Source organism: Nesoenas mayeri (genome assembly GCF_963082525.1).
Source record: "Nesoenas mayeri genome assembly, chromosome: 9".
NCBI classification, from domain to species: domain Eukaryota; kingdom Metazoa; phylum Chordata; class Aves; order Columbiformes; family Columbidae; genus Nesoenas; species Nesoenas mayeri.
Genome location: NC_137557.1, coordinates 8891254 through 8918350, shown reverse-complemented (window position 1 = coordinate 8918350; position 27097 = coordinate 8891254). Strand labels below are relative to the sequence as shown.

General features: G+C 42.6%; 1 protein-coding gene across 1 annotated transcript in view; it reads right to left on the bottom strand.

The window, feature by feature from the left end:
• The window catches only part of MCF2L2 (MCF.2 cell line derived transforming sequence-like 2), a gene marked incomplete at both ends in the record, with an annotated part of 134171 nt that overhangs the window by 105239 nt on the left and 1835 nt on the right, over positions 1-27097 (bottom strand). The window contains 2 exons of the mRNA XM_080349334.1: positions 2362-2476; positions 13766-13849. Coding sequence (XP_080205460.1) covers positions 2362-2476; positions 13766-13849 — 199 coding nt within the window. The remainder of the gene's footprint in view (positions 1-2361; positions 2477-13765; positions 13850-27097) is intronic.

Sequence of the window (27097 nt, the reverse complement as noted above, 5' to 3'; positions counted from 1 at the left end):
CTGAAAGAGAAGGAAATTCCGGCCGTGGAATAAAGCAAGTAAAAAGAGCTTTCTAGCCCTATTCTAAGTGTGCACACAGAGTGGTATGCATGTGCATACACCATGTTACTCAGTGTTTGTGGATGTGTATGTATTTAGACCCCTTGATGGAGCACTCTCATGAGCAGGTGTTGAACCAAAGGGAAAATTAATCAGATTACAAAAGTCTCCCTTCCATCCTGGTGAGCAGATCGTGTTTTAAAACCCAGAAGTACACAGTTTACTTTCAGCCCACCTCAAAATACTGTGGTATGCCACAGCTGGTAAAGCAAATTTGCTCAGCAACATCAAAATGCATGCCTGTGTCTCTAAATAACAACATTTGCTGTTTATCTTTATCTTTTTGATGCTTTGTCATATGGGCACAGATGATCCATCATTCCATTCTCTCTGCATGGACCAGCTAAAAGCAGATTAGCAAGTCTCTGCTGTACCCAAATAGCCCCATTTCTTATTCCACATTAGGATTGTATTTCATATAATTATGTCATAAATCACACAACTGAAGCTTGCTGCTCAGGTTCTTCCTCTTCTAAACTAATACCTTTGTCCCTTACTATCTACATAAAGGGTGATAGAAGTTTCAAATAGTGACTCAAGAAATGCGGTCTATCTTTCTAAAAGCACTGCAGCAAAGACTCACATGCCTACAGTGTGATGTGTTATCGAACCTAAGAATAAAACCAATGTGCTGGCATGCAGAAAATCTAAGTTCAAATATCAGCCTGTCACCAACCTTGAACTGGTCGTTTAAATAAAACTGAACAGTCACTTACTCAACACAAATTCTGGTGATCCTGTCTATAGTGTAAGATATTACTTACGCATACCTCATCCTCTGGAAAATAGGTATATTGCAGCTCTCCTGACTTACAAAGTTTTGAAACTTCATTCATCATTCTTTGCAGACTGTTCTGGGATTCCTTGAGAGAAAACTGATCAATGAAATCAAAGGTCCATCTAGCCCAGTACCCCATCTCCAGCGTTGGTAGGTAGTGGACACTGAGGCAAAAGCAGAAGGAAATTAAGAAGGACAATTTTTTTCTTGGTATATTTTCCCAAGCCCCAGGATTAAGGAATATAAGGATTTCTTCAGCTAGACTTTGCATTGTGTTCAGCTGACATTGATGGAGCTATCATTAATGAATTTGGCTAATTTCTTTTGAATCCATCTGTACTTTTGGCTTTCACATGGGCAGAAGTAGCACAAAGCATTTCTGTCTATCACGTCGACAACGTAACGTGCTAACTCCCCAACACATGATGTTACTGGGAATCACCCTCCAGCATACCAAACACAAAGAACTGGAGAACTAGTTTTGTGTTTTTCTCAGCTACTATTGTTGTTTCATTAACCCTGAAGCTGGTCATCCTCCCAGTCCTGAAGCTCGTGAAAAAATACATAAGAGACAGCTTCTCCTGGCAGAACAAAAGCCCTACAGAGCAGAGTGGAACAATGAAGCTGTTAAGTTCATGGTGTGTGGTTTCTGTCAGCTTGCTTTGGCAACTCCGTATAGGGAATACATGTAGGTGGAGCTGGAAAACTGCTTACTCAAACTTGAAGGAAGCACGTTTTCCCCTCATCATCCCCTAAGCACACAAGACCACAGGAAATAATAAATCCCTGCTGTGCTTCTAGCTAGCACAAACAGCCATGGTCCGGAGACAGGATCAGGGGACTGAAAAATATTAAGCACTCGTTTTGGATAAACAAAAAGTAATTCAGCAGTCATGCCTTAGCGCATTTCCTCAGAGCAGTGGAGTGAGTTTGTTTCACTGTCCTTGCAGAGCTACAGGCAACAGCAAGGATAACATCCTAGCTGCGGAGCAGTCTCCCAATAAATGAAGCATCAGAAAGTGCGTGGTGCTTGCCAGAGTCCTGTCAACAAAGCACGTAGCTTGCTGTCTCAGAAAAGAGAAAGCTTGCTCAGAAAGATGCACTCGGAGAATAAGCAGTAACAGGACCTAGGTAAATTTGGCTCCTTCCAGATGCAACTCTTCCCTTGCTACATCCAGTACCCCTGAGAGTTTTCACAAACAGCCCCTATTCCCTCCCTTTTGATCTGCTCTTTACTGCTGCTGTTCAGATCTATACCCCCTTCCACCCCATTCAAGCCCTGAACAGAAAACCTTGTCTTGCGTGGAGCTTTCTTCCCCATGAAGATGATGCAAGTGGTTCCTAGGGTCTCCTGTACATAGAAAAGTTTCATACTGACTGGATGGATGCAGAGTCACTGGTATATGCTGGTAGCACCACTAAAAGCAGTGAGCCACTGAGGAAGAAAAGCTCTCTAGGAAATCAACAGTTGTGCTTTGTCTCACCTCGGAATGCTGGTTAGATATGTGACCACGTTCAGAAAATCTTCATCAGGTATGTCGCTGAACCCTGCAAATTCTGGAAATGTTATAATGGGTGCCCCATCCTTCCCTCTTCCTCCTGCAAAAGAGAGGTTGTAAAGATTAGACGGTGAGTTTATGCCTTTGGACAGACTGGTAAGTACTCAAATGGGAAACACTGGCAAATTCCTCCCTGAAAAGCACCCAGATCCAGAACACATGTGATCAGCTTCCCATATAATGTTATAACTCACTGGAGTTTCATTACCTCAGTTTACTCCAGCTGAGATTCTGTTGATCATTCTCAGCTTTTTCATGAATCCTCTGCATAATTCTGATTAAGCACTTTTTTTTTGTTTTTCTTTGTGTTTTTTTGGTGGTTTTCCACTTCCAAGTAATTTCATTGTGATGATATTACATTTCCCTATGTATAGATATAACACACTGATTCCTTCTGGACATTAAAGGCAATGAAGTAATAGAGCATACGAGCTTTGAATAGACAGATATAACCCAGGACACAGGCCTAGCACCAATTCAGTCTTAGGTCTTACCTTAACAAAAAAACCTGCTCAAAGTGCATGGAGTATTTAATCAATGAGTTTTGCTCTTTTAGTGTTTCCGTGCATTAAACCTCCATTAAAAAGGACAGGAAGATCATAAGCAGCAATGTCCAGAGGACTTCCTATCTGAGGGACTCCCTGAGCCAAACAGCAGTATTCAAACTCTGGTAGAGCCAAGTCCCTTATAACCCAGCAGGCTTTACAGTTCTCCCGACACAATGCTCAGCTCTAGGAGATGCTGCAGTACACAGCACAAAGCCTATTTACTTGCAGGACTAATCTTCACAGTATCACAGTATCACAGTATGTTCTGGATTGGAAGGGACCTCAAAAGATCATCTAGTCCAATCCCCCTGCTGGAGCAGGAACGCCTAAGTGAGGTTGCACAGGAACATGTCCAGGTGGGTCTTGAATGTCTCCAGAGAAGGAGACTCCACAACCCCCCTGGGCAGCCTGTTCCAGTGCTCTGTCACCCTTACTGAGAAGAAGTTTCTTCTCAAATTTAAGTGGAACCTCTTGTGTTCCAGCTTGATCCCATTGCCCCTTGTCCTATCATTGTTTGCCAACGAGAAGAGCCTGGCTCCATCCTCATGGCACTCACCTTTTATATATTTATAAACATTAATAAGGTCACCCCTCAGTCTCCTCTTCTCCAAACTAAAGAGACCCAGCTCCCTCAGTCTTTCCTCATAAGGGAGGTGCTCCACTCCCTTAATCATCTTGGTTGCCCTACGCTGGACCCTCTCCAGCAGTTCCTTGTCCTTCTGGAACTGAGGGGCCCAGAACTGGACACAATATTCCAGATGGGGTCTCACCAGGGCAGAGTAGAGGGGAAGGAGGACCTCTCTTGATCTACTAACCACCCCCCTTCTAATACATCCCAGGATGCCATTGGCCTTCCTGGCCACAAGGGCACAGTGCTGGCTCATGGTCATCCTGTTGTCCACCAGGACCCCCAGGTCCCTTTCCCCTACACTGCTCTCTAATATGTAATTTCCCAACCGATAATTTCCCAACAATCTTAACTTGTTTCTGTTAATAAATCTGGGCATCACTCAAACCACACAGAAGTTAACTGGATTTTTCTCACCAGCTTGCACTCAGAGCCACAAGTAGACTAATGACGTGGTAGTAGACAAAGAAATACAATGAATCAAAACTTCTGCTACAGGTACCTTATTGCTTAGTGCTGCTTAGGGCATTAAGAACACGCTTTTCCCCAGTCTTCCTCCTCTCTCTATATAAGCCTATTTTTTGCACTGGGCTGAGAAATTCTCTACAAACCCAATACTGAGCCTAGTCCTGCAGCACACATGGTTTTCCTTGTCTTTATCACCTGCAGAAGATTCCTGTCCAAGGAATAGCCTCTGGGTTTCCCCTTAGTGAAGGGGAAGCTGTGAGTGAGAGAGAGAAAGTTACCTTCCTAAAGGAAAATATCCAATAAATTATCCCATTATGCCATTAGGAGTATGGGAGAAAACAGAGACACAGGGGAAAACAAACAAACAAACCCACCCCATGAACTCCGTTTCAAGGCTGTTCCCATAGACTATTGCCTTTCCCTGCTGATAACCACAGCTGGTGCCATAAACCTGCTCCTCTTTCGGTGATCACTGCGAAGAAGTGCTCTGATAATTCCTAGCTGTTTCAGCATAGAGCGGTCTGTGCCTTTCTGGTCCTGATCCTGCCTCTGGCCAGCCCTCCTCAGATAGATTATTTAAGGTCCCCTCTGTGCAGTCCAGACATGGAGAGCTGGAATGCTGAGGAACACGTTTGCATAAAGTAAAAGTGAGAGTTCTTGTAAATCGGCATTTTTAACAAGGAAAGCCTTTTCTTTCTCGACATCTGGTGACATGGTGAGTTTGTCAGAACACTACCTTTAGCCTCTATTTTCCTTTCTGAAGGTTGATTATTGTTTTAAGGACATCTACAATGATTCACTTGTGTTAGATCATCCACTAAACTTACTCTGCTACACAGAAAACAGGCCTGCAGAGATTCCAAAGGCTTTCAGCCAAAATGCAAAGGAGGAATCCTGTCATTCGCGCTGCACTGCATCGGATTTCAAATGCCAAGCAGAGCTGTGGCCTCCACATTGACCTTGGGATAAGGCCAAATGCTGATGCACGGCAGCTTGATCTCGGGGCGCTCCAGCTGCACTAACTGCAGTCAGCAGTGGCACAGAATATGCTGTCATGCAAATTTAGTCAGACTTTCCCCAGGCTGGTTGCTGCACTCCAGAAACCAGGAATGCCAACCAGCAGCTACCCCGTTACAGTGGTTTGTTACAGATTCTTAGTGACATCTTCTGGACACAAACAGTAGCAGCCAGGAAAGTGAAATTGGAAGCTTGTCTGCTCCATCTTGCAGAGTTCAATGCAAGCCAAGGTATTTCAATAGATGGCATCTTGTGTGCATTCACATGGGTCCGGGGCACCACACTTTCCTATTCACATATTTCAGATACGTTAAGATATTCTAAATGAGGGAGATGTAGTAACCTGGAATACTTTTGTTAAAAGCAGCCAATTTTTCCCCTAGAGAATAAGATACAATTCCTCCGGATATCCTCCTTCAACAGCTGATAGTTTACTTGCAGTTGTATTCAAGATTTCTCTAAACTACAAGTTTAACGTGGCACTTCTAATGCTCCTGCTGAGCAGGGTCTCTTTATGTCCTTCTTATTTTCTCTGGCATCCACATTTGTACATGTGCTCTTCTTCCTCTGGCCTCTTTTCCCCAGCTAGATGAGGCAGACTGACGACACACTGTATGCATATGGGTGTGTACTTTTGTCACGATATATTCTCCTCTCTCCTGGTGACAAATCTAGAAGGCCACTTAGGAGCAGCCTAAGACTAAGCATTCAACCAAGAGCCAAGAGCTCCTTGCCTCTGACTATTCCACACATTCTTAACAGCTTCTGAGCTTCACCTCATTCTCCAAGGTAAAGGTAGCACTTTGATGCAACCAAAACAGAAGAATGCTCAGAAGGTTCTTGAATACAGCTATATTACCGACAAGGAAAGAAACAAGGAAACCCTCAGTTCCTAACATATGAAATTAGGGTGAAGTTTGAGGGAGTTTTGTGATCAGAAATTGCTAAATACTATGACAGGGAGACAGTAGGAACGTCTGAAGCGTTGGGTGACAAGTAATAACACAAATACATTAGGATGGGTTGTTCCTTCCCATATGTGAACCTTCAGCAGTAGCTGGGTTACAAGGGAGAACAATCCATGTCCATTTATCTATATATCTAGCAAGGTAGCAAGAGTGGACATCAAGGGATATAAGGGAAGCTCCTCATATACCAAGGATGCCTGGAAAACTCCCTCCTCTGGATGAGAGAGCAGTTCCATACAACTAAATGTTCATGCCATTTTTTTTCCTGACACTAAACCAAGATTTGCTGCAGTATGCAAATTCCTGCAGAATGTAAATTGACAAGCTGCAGCCCCTTTTTTTCTGAGCCATCAACCTTGCTTTCTAGGGAGCTGCCACTAGATTGCTTCAAGTCCTTGAAGTACTTTAACTTGGAAGAGCAGAGAACACAAACTAAAAACCAACAAGGACAGTCTCAAGTCAGTTCCACAGCCTTAAGGACTAAGTGTGTGGAATTTGGCCCCAAGGACTCTGTATACGATTCTTGCTCTTGCTGGGACTGTGAGTAACTCTCACATTCCTGGGCAACCCTTGAAAAAAGAGTCCAAGTGCCGAAAGAACATGTTACAATCCATCATAAGGCAGACAGGCACAGAACAAGCTCCAGCAGCTCCACTGAATGACAAAAGAAAAAAACAGTCCTAAAGAAAAAAAAAAAAAAAGAAAAAAGAAAAGACATTTTAAGTAGAAAGTGAGGGCAGGAGGAGGAAGACAGAAAAGAAGTGCTGAATGAACACAGCACAAAGCCACGAGGTTACATTATGGCTGGCTGAGGCACGTCTGCTCCATTCTGCAGTGTCTGTGCAGGAAGATAAGGAGACCCAAGCACTGCCAGCAGCAAAGGAGCTTGACAAAGAGCCAGAGCGGCACGAGCTGAGCTAAAGAGCCCCGTGAGAGAAGTGAGCAATAACTTGAATTCAGTGCAGTCAGAAGGAGAAACAAAGACGCACTGAAAAATAGGTACCAGGAGCATGGCCACGCCTGGCAGCCGTCTTCCTGCAATGCACAGGCCGCTGTCTCGCTGGCTTGCAGCTCCTCCAGGTGCCATTAGATGCCACTCTGCAGCACTCAAGCAACGCAGCCACCTCCAACACCACCTGGGAGCTGCAAATGCTGGTGCCAGGCCAGAGAAAGAGCAGCTGGTGGCAGCGGCCACAGGAGCTGGAGGTTGGGCTGGCGGAAGAGGAGGCTCAGGGCTGTCCTCCAACTGGACTGGCACAAGGCTCAATCCTGACCCTGCCTTTCGGGAGCCAGACCATTTCTGGCCATCTCTTGTGGGTCACTGCTCCTCAGTCAGACCCCAGGCTCCCTAAACAGCAAACCCAGAGTTTTGCCTGCAGAGGAAACTCAACCAGATATTGCCTACCATCTCCTGATGCAGACCTGAGCTCCCCTCCCAGGTACCACCCACAAAGGTAACACACACTGCCACCCTGATTCAGCTTCATCAACTTCCTTCAAGAGGTCCATCTGCTTCTCTCTGCCTGTGCAGATAGCAACCTGCCTTGCACTCAACCCAAACTTGTTCCGTAAGAGATATGGACCCACTGTTGCCTGGGAAAGGGCAGTCTGATTAAAGAGCTTTATGATCAGGGGTAAATTATCAGCAAGCAGTTAAATCATTTGCGTTCAGGGTCACACACAGATGTGTGTCAAACCCAGCAACCTGAAACACAAATGAGACAGACAGCATCAGCAGGAGCTAGAGGAGCAGAAGGCTGGACTGCCTGGAAAAAGGCAAGATGTGAGAGGAAAAGATTACAGTCAGTTTGACCTTCTGCCTGGTTTGCCACTAAGAATGACACCATCACTTTCCTCCTCTTTCTGGGCACTTTCCTTATTCTCCACCCCAACTTCTTGCTGAACTTCTCTTCTGGCCCAATGGCAAATGGACAGAGAAAGAACCTGAGTGACAGAAGTACAGAGCAAACATGAAAAGGAAAGAAAAGTAGGAGAGATGGCACACAAACTGCATCAGGGTAGTAGAAGGCATGGTAACGGGACCATTGCTCATTCTTACGTGTGCCAATTCCCCAAGTTGCACGTTGCAAAGCAGCATTCACAGTTGCTCCTATTAGACCTTCCCACTGCCAGTGCAGCCTGGCAAGGTGTTGCAGTAAAGGTGGGTCCAGAATTCAGCTGTGGCAACAAAGCAGCCAAAATATTTGAGGGAGGAATATGCATAGGGGGAAATGGGTTATGGCAGCAAAGAAAATTTAATTTTGCTTTGCAATAGAAAGAGTGCGATTGACAGATGAGGTGTGAGTGCTGAATTCTGATGGCTCGCACAGCTGGAGTTGCATGTGGGTATGACTGATGTAAAAGCAGCGAGCAATCGCAACTGCTGCTCAGGTTCCTGGACACGATGGGGATCCTGGGAAATCTCCCACTCCCCATTTCTAGCATACCTATGCCTCCCCTATAGGGACCAGAAATATCCATGGTTTAGACACTTGGGGGCTACTTTTAAGTCCTTTTCCATAGCTAGCAGCTCTTCTTGTAACACCAATAGCTAGATTCATAAAGTAACATTTAAGCAGAACTTACCAGATATGCTGAATCCCTTTAGGGAAGGAAAAACAAAAACAAATCAAAACCACCACAACCCACACCAAAACCACAAACAGACTATGGGCAGGAGAAGTTCCAAAAGTTTGTCTGCAAGTTTACAGTGTACACTTCCCCAGCCTGTCTCAGACACCAACTCCTCAGCTAGTATTGGAAGTTTTCTTTCAAATTTTGCTGGCACATGCAGGCTAACTGCTTGGATCTGCCCTTGGTCATAGCTGACCTGACTACAATTCATCTCCTGGGTCAGACAGTTGAAGTGTTCAGTGGTATCTTGGCTGAAGTTTCACTGCCTTGGACAGGTTTTGCTTTTTCCATGCTCTCTTGTTTTGGTGTTTTTTTCATGTTGATTAAGGGTTGTGAATACTGAATTTCTCACTGAAGTTAAATCATGCTTCCTGGGTCTAGATTTTTACACAAACTCCTAACTGTCCTTTCGTCAAGGTCAGACCAGGTTTTCCAAAAGGCTCAGTTCAAACAGGAAGCAGATGGCCAAATACCCTCTGGGCTTTGGAAATTAAATGAACTGGCTTCAGAGTCAGTTACCATTTTCAGATAGTCTGCCATCCATTGAAGTCCATTGACTTAACAATAGCAGAACACAAAGAAAATGAATCTCCACTAACACACTTTGTGACAGTTCATCTAATAAATTCGTGGTTTAGTCACAGGATTCATTATTGCTGCAAATGGCAGATTGGGCTCTTTGACACAGTAATTACAGATAAGAACAGGTTGTGAAGCTGCAGATAAAAAGGGAGGGGGTCATGGCAGTTCCAAGAGCAGATTGGTACAGCAGGTTATTAGTCTGTCAGGAGGGCAGGAACATTTTTAGCAGTGGTTCTCCATTCTTCAGTAAAAACTGGTGTGCACTAGAAGAGCCATGTTCTCAGTATGACCCAGCCTTGTGATCTAGTTCCCTTAACAGCTACAAGAAACACACAAACATATGGCTGTGCACTCCTGTGTTGTCACAGCTGTAGTCCTGTAATTGGGAGTTCAGTTTTCCAGGAAAGGAAAGAAGCGGTAGTGGTTTCAAAACTAGAATTTTACCACAAGAACCAGCACTTGCACCAGTTCTCACAAGCTAAGCAGGGCTAGATCAGTGCATGGAAAAAGAGATGACCAAACTAGAACTACGTGATTAAGGATCTTGTCACATTACACTGCAGCCTTTTCTGTGACCACAGCAGAGCAGGAAAGGCTTTGGAGAGTTCCCCTGTTATTGGCATGGACAGTACAGTCTTGTCTACTCTGGTAGCTACAGGGCCAGGACAAATAGGCTCTCAATATCTAATACATTCATTATAACAAGGCCCTGACACAATCAAACACCAAACTCATTAGGCTTGTTATGTAATTCTTATCTGCTCAGAGACTGCAAGACAGTCAGAGTGTCTTCTCAGAAGCTTGTACACAGCAATAGTACAGTGTATCTAATGAGTTATGTCCAGAGAAAACAAAGAGCCTTTGACTTCAATCATTCTACTCTAGTTTCTTCTTTACTGCAATGGAATATTATGATTTCACTACATGGAACTCAGCCAAAAGCTATTACTAAAAAGCAGATATTAACCAAATAAATATTAATTAATAACAAACTCTGCAACAGTCAACCAGTTACTTTTATTATCACTAAGCAAATTATCTGGGGTCCACAGGACTGAACAGGAGAGCTTGACAAAGCAAGAGGCTGTGGAGCAGCACAAACTGGACTGTGGTAACACCCCGAGCTCTGTGTGTGCACGCAGAAGAGCCGCCTGCCCGCCCTCAGGAGGCTGCAGCCTACAGAGTGAAAGAAATAACCCCAACTGGAATAAATCAGCATATACCATTTTTATGAAGTTATTCAGAAAACCATTTATGCCCAAAACACTCTACAAGTAAGTTGTGAGTGTTTTTTACTGCCCATGGTGATGAGGCCAAAAGGCAGAGGGTTTTTTGTTTGTTTCAGACAGTGGCTGCTGAGCTGGAAACCAGGAACTAGGTGAAGTATCAGGAGATTGAAAATCTCCATATAGGCAGGCACTGAAGCACCAAAATATTTATGGTTGCTTGTGCCTAATGGAAAGCAGAGTGCTTTACGGAAAATCTGCAGAGACACTTGGGCAAGGGGTGGGGAAATCAAAATCAAATGAGGTCATTTATGTGTGAATTACTTTAATAAGTGAAACGAGGCAGGAGAGCACTCAAATGTGTTTTCATTGCATGAAAAGAAACAATCTTTTGCTAGAGGAAAAAGAAAGTTACAGTTATTTAGAGAAATGCATTTTTGAGAAGTATAAGAAGCATAGTAATTTCCAGCTTGTACCTAAGTCTCAGTTTGCAGGAGACAATAAAGGGACAGTAAGGAAGATTCCTATTATATGTTACCTATGACCCACCAGTCATCACCAACAGAATAAGATGCTGGGCTAAAGGGACCTCTGAGTAGATAATTTTATGTTCATGATCACCTCCACAGGCTGCCATGGGGGTTTCAGAGGGGAGACACCCAGCTTTCCAAATGTAGCTGTAAACTTCAGACTGAAATCAACTTAGAGCAATATAGTTCATAGCTTCAGTTTCTTATTAGGATATTATTTCTGGACTATACCAAGGAGATCTTATATAAGCCTGAAAATTCTTCAGATGGGATTTGCTATTTATGTAGATGAAAGACAGCTTTGCACTCACTTTTGGTAATTTTTTATTAGTACTCTGCTGCTGCTGAACCAGTTACTTGGCAATCCCTAACAAACAAGACCCTCAGCCCTGCCTTCTATGAAGACTTATTTCCAAAGCCTTGAAGCACCTTAGGTTTAAATAATCTTATTTAAACATCTTTCTCATCACTTCCAAGAATAAAACAATTAGATCCAATGTGAAGAGTTGAATTTACTAAAATAGCAGGTGAGAATACAGGCACTGCTGAAATTACGAGTTCATAAAGAAATATGAAAATGCTTTTTTCACACTTACCCTTGACACTTCTGGGCCACGTTTAATGTTCTAGCTGGAACTGGAAATGGGTTTTTCTTCCTGTTTAGTAAACCATTTTCTACCAGTTGCTCATTTCATGCCACATACAACTTTTATTAATGGTCTCAAATGTTGCAAAATAATGAGGTTTAAGAAAAGCAATCCTCCACATTTTACTGCATAGGCATTGCACATGAGGCACTGAATTCTCAACATGTGATGTTGTTTACTCTGATATGTTTTCAGGCATCTGTGTATCAGTTAAATCAAAGGCCTTGACAACAATATTGGTTTCAGCAGCTCTGCATGCCTGGTGAGCAGAAAAAGCAAGCAGAGCATTCTAGAGAAACCAGCTGATAAAGTGTTTTCTTGTTTACAAAGAGCAGACAAGCATCTCGGTTGTGATCTGACTGAAGTTAACATCAAGACTCAAAAGGATTTGAACACTGGTTGGATTCCCTGTTCCCCTCCTTGTATTTAAAATATTCTGGAGTCAGCTTAGCACTAATAAAAGGGATGTGAGTAGCATTCCTGAAGCAGTTCTTTAAGTGAGGGCTGGTTTCAAACTTGACAACAGCTCCCAGATTAAGAGACTGTCATTTCCCATTCAATCTTTTTTTCATCTGTTTAGCAGCTAGCACAAAGGGAAAGGGGTATCCAGCTTTCCCTGACTACCTAAAGCTTCTGAAACTTTGTTTTGGCATCTTTGCATTGAGATCCCTGGCAGCTCGATATAACAATAACAACATATAACAATAATACCAGGTTACTCACTATCCTCTCCACTTTAGCAAGGCAGAGCTATAGTAAGCACTCAGTGTGCAGGTAAATGCCTGGACAGCCAAAGCAAAATACTGCAATGTTACCCCATAAAAATGGCCTTAGGATGGATGTTACACTAGTCTTGCCTAGTTACCCTTCACTGAGCACAATGGTGGAATGCAAAAGGTTTGAGTAATTTTACACAGCTCCTGATGCTGTTCTGCATAGAGGTTAGTGTTTATTAGGAATTCTAGGAAGATGTGAGCCTGACATGCTTTAGTGCACGTGAGAAGGCTGCTGGTTCCACCTCTGCTCAGTCAGTACCCTCTGCCAAGTGCAAAAAAGTTAGTTATTGAACTTATGAAACTGCCACAAGATGCTACCTTGAAACTTCTAAAATCAAGTTTTAATACTCAGAGCCCCCTAAGGAACTGAGTAACTTAAGATTTGGATTTCATTTGGCAGCTTGTACTGTACTTAGAGTTATGAAGATGCAGCAAGTGTTGAGCCTGCTGAGTTACTCATCTGCAGAGCAGAGTCTGTGTACTCTCTGCACGGTGTACCCCATGTTCCTTTTCACCAAGCCAAGAGGGACAGGCTGTCCAAGAGTACCTTATTATGATCATCTCAGTGTTCTGTGCAAATTCATGGTACTTCACTGTGTGTCTATGGGGAAGAAGGAAAGCAAATTCTCAATTTCCTTATTTGTGGAACAGAAGGAAATAGAGCCAAAAAGGAGTTGCCAGAGGCCATATAGTCAATAGCAGAGGCCATTTTAAGACCCAGATAAGGATTTCTTTTCTATAGTATCGGATATAAGTGTATTAAATAATTTAGCAAATATTTCAATATCAGCTATTTACGCAGGGCAGGAACTGAGTCACTTTGTGTGATATCAAATTTCAGGCAAACAAAGGAATATGTAATAATCAAATCTTTATCTTTAAAAGATTAGAAGTGTACACTTTAGAAATGAATCACTTCTAAAACAAAGCCAAATGAGGAAGAGGGGGAAGGTCATGAATAGCTCCAAATGAATAGACCAAAATTTTTCCCACAAACAAGACGCTTGAACACTGTGCAAAGATATGTACAGAAAGATTTGTTTAATTTCTTACCATCTAAATCTGCTCCCCCCACCCCACTGCAGACAGAACAGAAAATTAACTTGCCTTAAGAAAAACAAGCACAGCAAGTTGGCATTTATCAGTTCCATACACCGTGAACGTCTGATTGTAACAGCACATTTCATTAGAAATATAAAAGTACTATTGCAACTGCTGTACAGAGCTGAAGGGTGAGAGTCAGCAAGACATATTCCAACACGTTTCCAAGAGAATCCCAGAGTGTGATTACCAGTAACTTCTTACCTGACAAGATAGCAAATTGCCTGTGGAGCTGCTCTATTATATCCACTGCAACCAGCGGCCGTATCTCCTGCTGCATGATTTCATCTGTGAAGTGAAAAGAGAAATCTTCAGTGAGTTAATAAAACCTTCGTGACAATTTTTCTATCCTTTGTTTACCCAGCAAAACAAAAAATACACTCAAAGGAAAAGAGCCTGGCTTGACTATTGGCTCAGATGTTATATGACTGTCACAGAGAAGTTTATGATACTTGCAGTCTCATCTTCAGCCTACTTACTTTATTTATCGCCTTGTGATTTCAGAGAGAGCTTTTCATAAAGCAGCTCCAGTAGATTTGCCAGAGCGTGTCACAGGTTTGCTCAAGCTGACAGCCTGCTCCTTACTACTTCTTGTTCCATATTAAGCCACTGCATTTGGCCTCCCGCATAAAGCAGCTTTTCAGCCTTTGAAACCGTGAAGTCTATTTCAGATACAGTGCCATGTTCCACCCTGAATTCCCTGCTCTCTGCTTGAGGACTTTGTGTAACCAGCTAATCCAGAACAGTTTCCTTTGCTGATGCTTTTTCCGTTACAAGCAAATACATAGTAAAAGGAGGAAATAAGGGGCTGTGAGGCTTTCTTCTTGTGAGAACAAAGCCTGTTCTTTCGAAGTAAACACTGAAAAGTTAAAAAATAGCTTGGCAAGCAGATGGAGAAAAATCACAACAATTTTTTGTGCGTAATTTTTACAGTGACCAGCAACTATAATCTCAGACTGAGCTAATTTGATCTCTTTCTGTAACAGGTGCACCCAATTATTCTCCCCATTCTTCACCCCAGTCTAGACCAGCAACATTTACTGGAGAATATCTGCCAGCTCAACTGGCAGGATCAAGGTTTATGTTACAAAAGCCCCTATTGTAATTAGGATTTTAGCCACTGCACAGCTACAAAACAGCAACCAGTCCTGGCTTTGTACAGCTCACCTCTAACTGTCCAGAACACAGGCAGAAGGAAGGAAGCTGGGTCCAGATAGACCCCGATCAAAGGCAAGTAGTTGCCTTATTTAAGCACCAAGATCTTCACTGATGTCAATACAATGCAGACACTGAAATGCTTTGGTGCACCTGGTTTTAAACAAACTGTCCAGAAACAGGGAGGTCAGAGAGGTTAGAAATCAGCTTCTTTCTTCCTGCACCCCAGCCTGCTGCTCAAAATACCGTCTCTGTCTTGCTTTCAGACATCCACTCTGATCCTTTGCAGAACTAGGGATTCTAGGTTTTAAATAACACCATGTCACTTGGAAACTTTTATGTTCTTTTCAAACACTTCATTAATGTCTTGAGACAAAGTAACCAAAGAGCTTGTGTCATTGCCCTCTCCTAGACAGATGGTGACACACAGTAAGGAGAGAAGTTGCAAAGATTTTGGCTGGTGCACATAACAAGGCAATAATTTGAAGCAATTGAAGAGGCAAACAAACAAAAAACAACACACAACACAAAACACACACACAAACAAAATCCCACCACACAACCAAACAGTTGGACAGTGTTTAAAGGTAGTTTACTCTGCAATATTGATAAGTTTGTAACCCCATTGCAGCACAGAGTTTGCAAAAGAAGTCCTAGTCCTTGGAAACATGATAACCTCGGGCTGCTGAAGAAAGTTTTTAACCTTTAACTAAAATAAAAGCTTGAAAAATTTCTTAAAAGGAAACTGAAAGACACAAGTCTGGGTTTGTTTTAAAGCCATGAGTTTTTGCCTAGCATTAGTGAGCACTGATCCGTTCACACCTTCCACTAACATTATCCCAGGAGGCTCTGCAGCCTTCCTGGTCTGTGCACTGCAAGCCATAAGCCTGCAGGAATCAACGTTCAGCCTCCTGGGCAGAGGCCACACACCATTTTCCTGTGGGCCAGACACCATGGCCAGGAAAACCTTCCTTTAGGCTGACAGCAGCTGATACTGACCAACGGCTGCAGGTGCATAGACTACTTCGGAAAAACGTAGCGGTGACAGGAGTGCTTTAATTCACTACACACGGACCCAAAAGTCAATGGGAAGGTTTTAGGAAGCAGATAAGCTGCAGGAGCTTGAAAAGAGCTGTCTTGCTTCATTGCATCTTGCTAATATCTATAGAAGTGATTAGAAAACCACTGGTCACTTCAGAGCAGTCCTGTCCCCTGACAAAGTCTGTATGGCCATGCAGCTGAAGATCATATCAAAACATACACCAGCCAAGTGGCTGGTCATGGTTATCTTGGCAACCTTGACTCAGGCATTTCTCGGTTTCTCTGTGATTATTCTTGTGGCCTTAACTTGTTTTAATTGAAGATGCAGTTGTGCACAGTTTCTCAAATAAAAAATTAAAAAATAAAATAAAAAAGCTTGAACAGCATTATGTGAAACAATGCCAATCCCCTACATAGGTCAAAGTTGAATCTTTACACATATCACACAGTTCTTAATTACTTGAGCTAATTGAATTTGCCAGGACAATTAAAAGGTGAATAAGGATATCATACTAGAGGAAAAGAAATGAAACAAATCAGTTCATCTACTCTACTCCTCTTGGCTCTCTTCTTAAACTGCTATAAATTCAATACCTAGCTATAAATTCAATACCTAGCAGAGACCAGTTTCACTGCAGAAGAATTAGACCTTATAGTTTCACTTGAAGGTTTTGTAGCAATGGGGAGAGAAAGCAATTACTATAGCCATCTGTCCAACACAGCTTCTCCGCCCTCCCAGATCTCTAGGGAGCCTGCCTGCAACTGTGCTATCTAATCGTTAAGGGGAAAGCCATTCAGTTACACTTCATAATTCCTCACTCAAAAATGAAACATGCTCGGGCTTCCCCCCACACACACTTGGCTATTTCTCAGCACAGCTGCATGTATTCCTGCAGCAGCCCACGGACTGCTGCCTTCAGAGCCACACCAACGGCAGATGATTAAAAACAACACTTAATACAATCTTCTTGCTTCCTATCTTCAATGAGCAGAGATAAACTAGTTTGCATGCTAATGGCAACTAATGGTTCCAACAGCGTTGGAAAGATGACCTGCTGGAGTGAAAGATTGGACTGTGCTGAGCGGATTGACACAGCAGTGCCTGTGGCTCCATAAAAGACAACCAGCCATAACAGGGTTTGCTTTGGTTTTTCATGACTGAACACTACAGCTGCCTGGACTAATGTCGCCAACAGGAGAGGGTTGCTTCAATCTTGCACCTGAAGTCACTAATCTTGGATTAATGAGCTACAAATTTCCAGAGCAAATTTCATCTTTGAAATCAAATCTTTGCTAAAATCAAAGAGTATGTTGGCCTAGTTCTACTTTGTGCAAGCTCAGTTAAAAATGACCCTCACCACATTTAAATCAAAATTGTGGATTTGGGGAAAAATCAGATTGCTGATGTGATGGAACAGTTGGATAAGGTTAAGCACAAGGCCAGAGATTTCATTTTAAGAGCGTGAAAGGACACCTAATTTACATGTTTTTATTCTTCTTAAAAAGTACCAAAAGTCAACACACAAATCCAGAGTTTAACAGCTGCAAAGTACCTACAGTTCAAGTGTTCTCCCAAGTCCAGTGCCTGCTTGCCATGAAAAACAACACTGAGCTGAAAGTCTAGCAGAGCTAAGTTAGATTTCAATAATTAAACACAAAAAGGAGACAAATTTGCATGTCTTCACTGATGAGGTTTAAAGCAAGCTAAAGGATTTGAAAATATTCTGTCCCAGCAGAATATCCAATGCAAACCCTTCAGTAAAACATTTCCGTTCCTGGAGGTCAAAAAAAACTTCAAAGTTATTACAACAGAGAAATAACTTTTTTTTTTTTTTTTTTAATTCCATTTATTTCTCTTCCTCACCATTTGTGCCCTTTGTTTACTTTTTTGAAAAGAGTTGTTTATTCTGTCAGCCCAGACAGAGAATCAGCAAGATCAGTTCCTGATACAAGCTGGCTGTGCTACAGATTGTTTGCTTTAATGAAGAACTAAAAATCTCGCTATAAACAGAAAAGAAATCACATCCTTTCTCTTATTCTTCTGCACATTCCCACCACCTTTTTTTGTTTTTTTGCTGAGCCATGTTGAATCAACTGAAAACTAAGCCAGGAACAAAGTTATTGTAAATAAAGTGGAACAATATTTTCCTTGGTGGGTTGCTTTTATCTGGATTAGTTCTATGCAAAGGAGCTTGAAGGTTACAAATGCTAGTAAGGTGTGGGGTGGGAAATGGCAAGGCCAACAGAGAATCACACTTAAAATAGCTTGGCACAAAAGCAAAAATGCAGCATAGGTAGGTGACTGGTGTTGTCTTTTCTCTGAGATCATTTGCTAACCAAGCACAACTGTAATACCTACAGAGTGTATTTGTTTAAATGCAACTTCTATTCTCATTAAAAGTAGGTTTCCTAGCAAAGTTTGCTAACTAACTACAAAAGACAGAAGATTCTTCTAAAATATTTAAGTAAATCTGGTTCATGTTTGGAGGTATCCCTTAAAGGTTTTTGTTTGGTTGGTTTTTACTGTAACAGCAAACCCCACTTTATGTACACTAATGCAGTAGAAATCTGGACAAGCAAGGTTAGGAGCAAGAGTGTAACTGTCCTGAGTGATGCACTGCTGACATGCTCCCATCGCTTGTGAAGGGGACACATCCAGGCCACGGTGTGGAGGAAATTGCCTGGCAAGGTTTCCCAAACAACGTCCATGAAAGACAGAAAGGTTAGAAATGCACACGTGTATCTGTAGAGTTCAAAAACCTGTGAACCTTGGTGTCTACCTGGGCAGAAACTGAACTGGTACCTGATGTGATCTTCTATTGCACAGTAAATCTGCTCTGAATCTTTCTCCTTTCATTACATTAAGTCGCAATCGGTATTCCCAGAACATACTACACAGCTTAATGAAATACATACAGCTTTACCAGAGCTTTGATCTGCAGGCACGTTAAACATTTCTTCTGATTTCAAGTCTTTCAGCGAAGATTACTCAAATTACTTTGGATCACAGCATTTTTCAGTTCATCTCATAGACTAAATTTCACATTCACTTTTAACATAAAATTACAGGGCCAGAGAGGTCACAGATTGAAAAGACTTGTTTGGCGGTTTTGTTTTCCTGTGCTCCAGGAATAGTCACAGACTTAATTAAACAAGTTGTTTTTCTGGGCAGGCATGGTACACATTAGGAGTTGACTGTGGCTGACGGGGATCTATCTATAGTTTAAAAATCAGTTATTAATTTCTGTGTCAAATTGGCAAGCAGGCTGTTACCAGCCCAGGCAGGATGGGTCCCTGCTAACATTTATTATCTGCAGTGCTGCTAATGCACACCCTCTAGGGCAAGGGTGTCAAACTCATTTTCAGCTACATTTATACAGTCCTAAAATTACATTTGGCCCTTTGAAGGCAATAACGAGGCTGATGTGGCCCCCAGTGAAAATTAGTTTGACATCCCTGCTCTAGGGTTTATTTCAGCTTTCTAAGCCAACTACAAAAGATTTTGGTACAGACTTCCATAGGTGAACAAGCAGATTTTGCCACTTTTTCCATTTAATCACTTCTTGAAAAACAGTCTTCTGATGTTGGTTGGATGGGATTTTGTTTGTTTTTAAATAAAATATCTTAAAATTGATTGGTGATTAAAAAAAAATAAATAAATCACATTCTCCTACATAAGTAAACTGTAAAGAAAGTGAATAAGCCAGTATTTGGATCTACTGTTGATACATTCTACAAAAATACATTGGTACATGCAAATATGTATCTATAGTCATACTTCAAGGACTTTGACAACTACTTCTTGTTAGAATGCATCATACATTTATACACACATCTAAGAACCCTTGATTAATAATCCCCATAAAAGCTAAACTGCACAAACTAATATAAAATTCTTAAAGCATACACTCCTACTGTTCAGTTTAGGTGACTTTATATCTATCCTGTTATGAAGACACTCCTTGTAATACTTTTTGTAAAATTATGAGATAGTAATGATTAACAAGTCTTCACTATACATTGTGAACTATACATAATGAGCAAAGAGCTACAGAAGCACACGTCATTCAACATCATTTGCTCAGCAAAACACTCTTTTTTGAGAGAGAGAGACAGACAGACATTGCATGATTTCACAGAGCTCACACTGGCATATTATAGGGAGGACGTTATATCCTGCTCTCCATGAGACAGAAACTTGCCTAATAAAAGGCATTAAAGGCCAAGGTCTAATCTCAGCAACAGCTTCGAGCAGTTAATCCAGATTTACAACAGCATGGTAGAGCCCCTTGTCTAGTTATTCAGTAGTAAACACTTCTTGATGGTTTCTATTTTTTGCCAGAGAAAAATTAAGTCATCTTCTTCCCAAAAATTCGTGCTTCACAACAATGCTGGATTGCTAGAACACAAATTCCTGTTCAGAGAACAGAACACAACAAAAGAAGGTTTCACATTTCCACACTGTTATGTTAAAATCCATCATGAATAACAAAAACCTCATGTGGCAAACTACAAAGCTAAAGTACATCCACTACAATACTTGGGCACTAAGCTAATCAAGAGATATGACAGACTGTGCAGCAGACTTCAGTCCTTCCATCCCAGAGCTTTCCAGCTGACAGTTTCATGGCTGAAACAGTACCTTAGAAAAATTCCAGCCACTGTCTCTGCTCTGAACTGCTGCATCCACCAAAATCACTTTAGAGCCTATTCACGCAATTTTTGAGGGACGCCTCAGCTCAGGAGCTGTTTTCTTGCTCACTCCTGAAAAGAGGTCAGTTAGCTCAAAAATATTTCCTTGGTTACTGCCATTGGAGACAAACCATGAGCCATAGCAGCCGTCACTGCCGCCAGCAGCACTCCAAACATGTATCTCAGTAACAGCACAAATACTGCTCACAGCCAACCTGCCTCCTCCAGGAGACCCAGCCACCCCTCCAGCAGCCTTCTCTAAGCTGTCACCACCATCTCAGTCCAGATGCCCATTAGAGAAAGCAACAGAAACTCATCACAAAGAGCAATGCCTCCCCTTTACCCCCCCACACACTCACATGTGCCCTCCCTTGTGCTGCAGGCTGGCTCCTCTGCAGTCCTGCTGGGGTAATGAGTTCACACGAGGCAGAGGGAAGGGATACTGAGAGGCAGCCTTCTGTGGAAACAGTCCTGGATCTAACCAACACTGCACCAAAGAGCTGACACTCTCCTGGAGGAGTCTGCACAAATTGCTTAGTAACTGCTTCAGTGCAAACCACAGCAGAGAACTCTGACACCCACTGTGCCCAGGCTTTAACCCTCCCCAAGGTACCGCTAGCTTCTTCCCTCCCAGGCAGTTCTCTGGCCCTTAGACACTCTGGGGGCACCCACAGCTTAGCACAAACAGATAAACGTACATCCCAACAGGAGATACAGCAGATTCATGTTCTCAGACTAAGGGATGGAAAAGGCTCTCATTAAAATAACTTTAAATAGTAGAGTATTCAGGGCCAAGGGAAACCAACAGCACTGCTGTGAATTGCTGTCCTGGAGTACTTTCCTGAGGGCACACCCGCACACCAAAGCATAGTACTGTTATTTAAAGACAAAGGAGAAGGGTGCACAAGACCTATAAATTTCATTGGCAACACGAAACCAGCTCTTGGACAAGGGAGTTTTACGTATCTACTGTCTATGTATCTACAGTTCTATGTATCTAGTTCAACAAATACTGAGGACACAAGTTCACACAGTGCCTGAGTATTCACGCTTTCACATGGGAGTGCCAAGGGTAACATATCTATAGCTGTCTGAGGCAATATTGGGTCACCACTTTAGGTTTGTTGATAAAATTGTCCCTTTACCACCCCAAATCCCAGCAGATCAGTAACTTTAGATACAAGTCACTTTTTACCTAGGGTACAGCAGAGGAGCTGTATGTATGTACTAGCAACATCTTTCTTCTACATGTCCTGCTATCAGTCAGCCTAAAAAAGGACAAGTGTCATTCATTTTAGATATAGAGAAACTGAGGCACAGGGAGAGGAATCCAGGTCACCAGCCAACCTCAGTTTCCCCTACCTGTAAAAACAAAACAACAAAAGTTGTCTATACAGACAGGCTACTGGAATGGATCTGCCTTAAGGGTAACACACCGAGCATTTCCATCCTTCCCCTATCAGCCAACCAACACAAATCGACACAATGTTTATAGTAGAGCATGAGAAAACTAACAGGATTGTATCTGTTGTTACAGCTGGACACCAAATCAGAGCATCACTGTACTAGGCATGAGAGCTTAGGACACCTGCAGTGTTACAGACAGATGCTGGTAGGTGGATAAAGGTAGACTAGGAGAGCAGCAAGACACACAGTATGATTTTACATTGCACTTTCTTTCCCCATCCTCTCCTAAATTCTGTGCTAAACAAATGAATTTACCAGCTATAGTGAGCGTGCAATGTTACTTTCTGCTGCCTATACTGATATAGTAGTCCATATGTAACCAATTTACAGTCAAAAATGTCTCCCATTCCAGACACATTTTCCTCTCCAGAGGGGAGGTTGTGGGTGGCAGATTCAGCTCCAGCTCTGCTTGCACACAGTGAACTGACCAGAGCCCAGTTATACACTGAGACCCAGCTCATCTCGGGTGGGAGCCCCACAGCAGGCAGCAGAATCAGGGCAGAGCAGAGGTCCCCAGCAAGGTCTGGTGCAGCCCCCGCTCCCCCCCAGGCACCGTTCCTCACCTTCCCATAGGGATAGCTCCTCTCTAGGAGCAGAGGTGGGAGAAGCTCCAAAGCTTTATGGACAAGTGTCACACTGATGTGAGTGGCTGATAAATGTGCCAGATGATTCCACTTTAAAAATCATTTTAACTCTGTGCATAGAGGTGCTGCAGTAGTAGCAGATCTGTGGAGTTAGAAGACTAAATGCTACTCCACAAGTGACCATGGATGGCTAACTTTCCACTGCCCCTGAGACAAGAAGACGGTATTTACCATGGAAAAGTCACCAAGAAATTTCTCTCCATCCCCTCCATGCTCAAAGGAAAGCTCAGACAACACTTTCAGTTTTGTAAACTAGATTTATAAGAGTCAGACATTTTTCATTTGCATAATTAGTAATGTCAGTGTGCATCTGTAAAATGGCTTTGCCAAGCTCAAAAAGCTTAGTTGTGCCTCTCTCACTGTTTTTACTATCCGAATATTGTCCCACCATCATACAGCATATGGAATAGAGCAATACTTGCTGAATGTTTCAGTTTTTGTTACTGGTGAGCATCTGCAGTACATATGGACATTTACTTAAAAAAGAAACAACAATCAAACAAACAAACAAAAAAAACACACACACAAAAAACAAACAAGGACCTAATCCTCAGTTTCACTGAAATATTGATAACTTGCACCATCCAAGCATCTGACCCCACATGTTCATATGTTCACACTCATGGGTACAGCCCTCCAAAAGCATGACAAGGAATGGCTCATACCCAAGTGCCTCTAACTCAGAGATCATCTTCCCAGATTCCTTCACAGTCAGGACCAGAGGGGATCACTAGGTTCATTGTGTTTGACTTGTTGAACACACAAGAAGTTAACAGAAATTGGATTAAACCAGCATTTTAGAAAGCTCTTTAATCTTATGTTAAAGACTCCAGGCAATGGCAAATCTACTGCTTCCCCTGGAGCTGGCCTAACACAAAGAAACGAGCTTGTGTTTCAAAGCTCTCACTTTAATTTCCAGCCCATTGATTCTCATTGTGATTTTGACTTAAAAATTTGATAGTTGCCATCAATTTTATCCTTCTGTCAGATGTCCCTTCTTGAGTTTAGTGGTAAAGGGAAAAAATAGAACAGAGTATCCATCTCCTTTACCTCTTCCCATCTCACCTCAGCTTTTCCCAATGCTAGCAGAGGATGACCTGACTAATTAACAATATCCCAGTTTCATAATCAGATCTTCAGTCGTGTACACCCTCGCTCCTTACTGGCCCCCACAGCAGAATACTGTATGCAGGTGGTGACTCAAGAGTTTAGACAAATGGCCTGAACTCAGCAATCGCCAACGTAATGACTCACAGGAACAGATTCTGAATACAAATAAAGTGCTGTCTCTGTGCAGAACAAGGTTGCTGAGACATCCCAGCTTTGAAAAAGGTGAAAAAAGGAAACGTTTGGTCAATAACTCTTGTAAAATCCTGGAGAATTTTTTTTTCCCCTTTGAGAAACTGAATGAACTAATAGGATCAGAAATATGTGCAACCAGACACCCAGTTCAGCCCAAATATTCCTATATAGGAAGGTGAGCTGCTACAACCAAACTTTGGTTATAATACTTTTATACTCAAGCACCAGTTATTCTACTAGATAATGTCCAGGTGGTGAAGGAGGGGAGTCTATGACTTAAAAACCTCACTGGGCAGGTGAATCCACAGCAAGATTCAGATAATAAAGCAGCAGCACAATTTATACACAAGCTCAGCATATTACCACAGCAGAAGGGGGGCTTGAAGTGGGGCTTGAAGCAGCAGAACTGGCAGAAATTGGAGAATAAGCATAACCAGGGTGAGAACTCTGCATAGATGCTCTCCACCCTCCCGGTACATTCAGCACCATTTTCCCCTGAAATCATCTACCCAGACAGTTTACACTACAATGTAGGCTATGCAAAAAAAAAGCAAACTGAGCTATTATCTTGTGGTAATAAGTCCCACAAGCTAACAAAACATTACCAATTACAGCAATCTGTCTACCCTTGTTTAATGCTTTTCCATTTCACTGAGTTGTTTCTTGTTCTGGTATCGTGGGAGGAAGTGAAAAAACATAAATACCCAGAAGGCCTCTGCTATAACTTGCCCTCTGAGAATTTGTTCTCTTGATCTTCTCAGTGCTACTTATCTTTCAAAACTCTTTTTAAATGGAAATCAAGCTATGCCTGCTCTATTTTCATCACCATTCTATGGACTTTTCTAATTAGGTAAACAGGGTTCAGTATCGTTCAATAGCAGCAGAGCAGGCTGCATATCAATGGGAAAAGGTGAAGAGAGACATAAGCATCTAAGATAAGGATCTTTTATTAGAAAAATGTCTGTGGGGAACAGAATATTTTATTTTAGCTGTTTTCTTTGCAGTGAGAGCTAGCTGAAAAACAAAAAGTTATCTGAGGTTCCCTAGATAGCTTTTTACATCTAAGAGAAGAACAGATACCAAATGGAAATAAACCAAGAAAAATTCTGAGCAATACATGAGGAGGCACTGCGACTGAGTCTCAAGGCATTTAGAAATATTGTCAACTTATACTGCAGACTTCAGTCTTCACGTGAAAGAGTCACTTGCCCCGGTAACCAGCACCTTTGTAGAAAGGTCAGCCATGTGGGAAAGTGTTTCTCATTTATTTCACTACTGAAGGTGGGGAAGCTCCAAAAGGCCAAGAAATTTCAGCCTGATCCCATTCAGATGGGATTTCCTTCTGGAGATAGCACCATGGAAGCTGTTTTCTACCTTTAAATCCTTGACTGCTCTAAAACCATTTCCAATACTTCAGTTCCTTTTCCTCCCTGAACAGGCAGATCTAAATAACTGATTTTCTTTTCCAGTAGTAAGAGAGACGCAGCAGTAGGACTGAGAACAAGTGCCCATGATTGCTGGACAAATGGAACCACAGCATTTCTCTGTCCTACAGAAGGACAAAATCAGAAATACTCTGTCAGCACTAGAGACGGGTCCTCATCTCACTGGCAAGGAGGATCTTGCCTGGTTTTGCAGCAACAGCAAAATCCCAAATAGCCTCAGTAATGAACTGTATACTCCATAGTGCCTTACAGATTCATTACCCTTTACACAGCCTCCAGCCTTGAGCACAGATAAACCCCACACATTTATTTGCTTAAAATATATAATCTGCATGCAGCCTCAAGCTCCACAGCATGCAGAAACAGTCTAATCAGCCAGTGCTCATCCAGGCATGTTAAGCCCCAGGAGCTGTGTGGTCCCATTGAAGGACATGAGCATCACAACAAAGCAGGCTAACTAAGAGCACCTGGGCACAGAAGGGGGCATTTTGGCAGGAGGCGTCCTCAAGCATAACATATTTTAACCAGCAACTGGGTGACATGAATAGTCATGTCAGTGCCGAAAAGGCACATAAGCCACTGTCCAAGAATGATGTATTTCGTGACAAGGGGTATGCTTTGCTTTCAGCTTCAGTATCTCTTTTGTTAGAAACTGAGAGCACTACAAGGATGATCAGCTCTGGACTGGAGTCCCCAGATATTCCTTGCCTGGCTTTCTGGGGGCTCTTTCCCCTTGGTCGTCAGTTATAACACCTTGGAGCTGCAGCTCCCAGAGGGTCTCAAGGTCACATACTGGTACTCAGAAGAGCACCATTTTTACATCAGACCCCAGAGGGGACTTCAGCACCCATAGGCCGGTTTATACAGCAAGGTGCTTCCTCAGCCTGCTGCAGGGAGTCAGGGCTGTGGAGCTCTGAGCAGTCCTCACACAGCCATAGGGAAACTGCCCTCCAACTGGCCTCTCACAGTGACACTTTCTTTTGGTAAGCATTCACTATTTTAATCTCTTTACATGAGCAGGAGAGTAAAACCACACTTTTAACCACTCATGAAAAAAAAATTACATTGGTTCAAAGGAATCCTTAAACTTGCATGATCCAGGACTAGCTTGGCACAGCCATGCTCACTGTGGGGTACTGCTGATGGAAAGCAGGTTACCTGTAGGCCTGATTGCAACCTCTATTTCTGCTGTAGTTACCTGCGTGCTTTCCATCTCTTCTCATTATGATATTTAGGACAAGAGATAAAATTGCCACAGAATATTCAGAGCCCCACAGGTGTGATCTGCAGTTGAAAAATGCTTCATACTCTAGAGTGTCTGAAGTCCTGAGTAAGCACTAGCCAATTAGTCCTCAACAACACTCCATATGGATCTTTACACTGCAGAAAGGGTACCCCTAAGTGAAAGTAAAGTCAGAACATGCCCCGGAGATCCATGATCCTGCATTGCTACTGTGTTCAGACAGAGCCAGCCTGAGGAAGGAGCACACATCCACCCCCAGAACTTGTCAATGAGTCTTTGCTGGTAGCAAAGGGCTAGCAAGATGGGGCAGGCAGAGCCCAAGTTCTCTGGGACAGATCATCTTTCTTCCCCTGTGTTTATGCAGCATCAACAGCAAAAGGAAACTGGTCTCAGCTATTAATACATCACCAGGATCCACTGTTTATGGAGACAGGTAATTCCCACTGCTTCCGCTTCACAGATAATAAAACAAAGGCCAAAACACGAAAAAAGATGAGCACAGGGTCAGAGCCATTTCAGAGCAGGAGAAAAGAACCCAGGCAGTGTT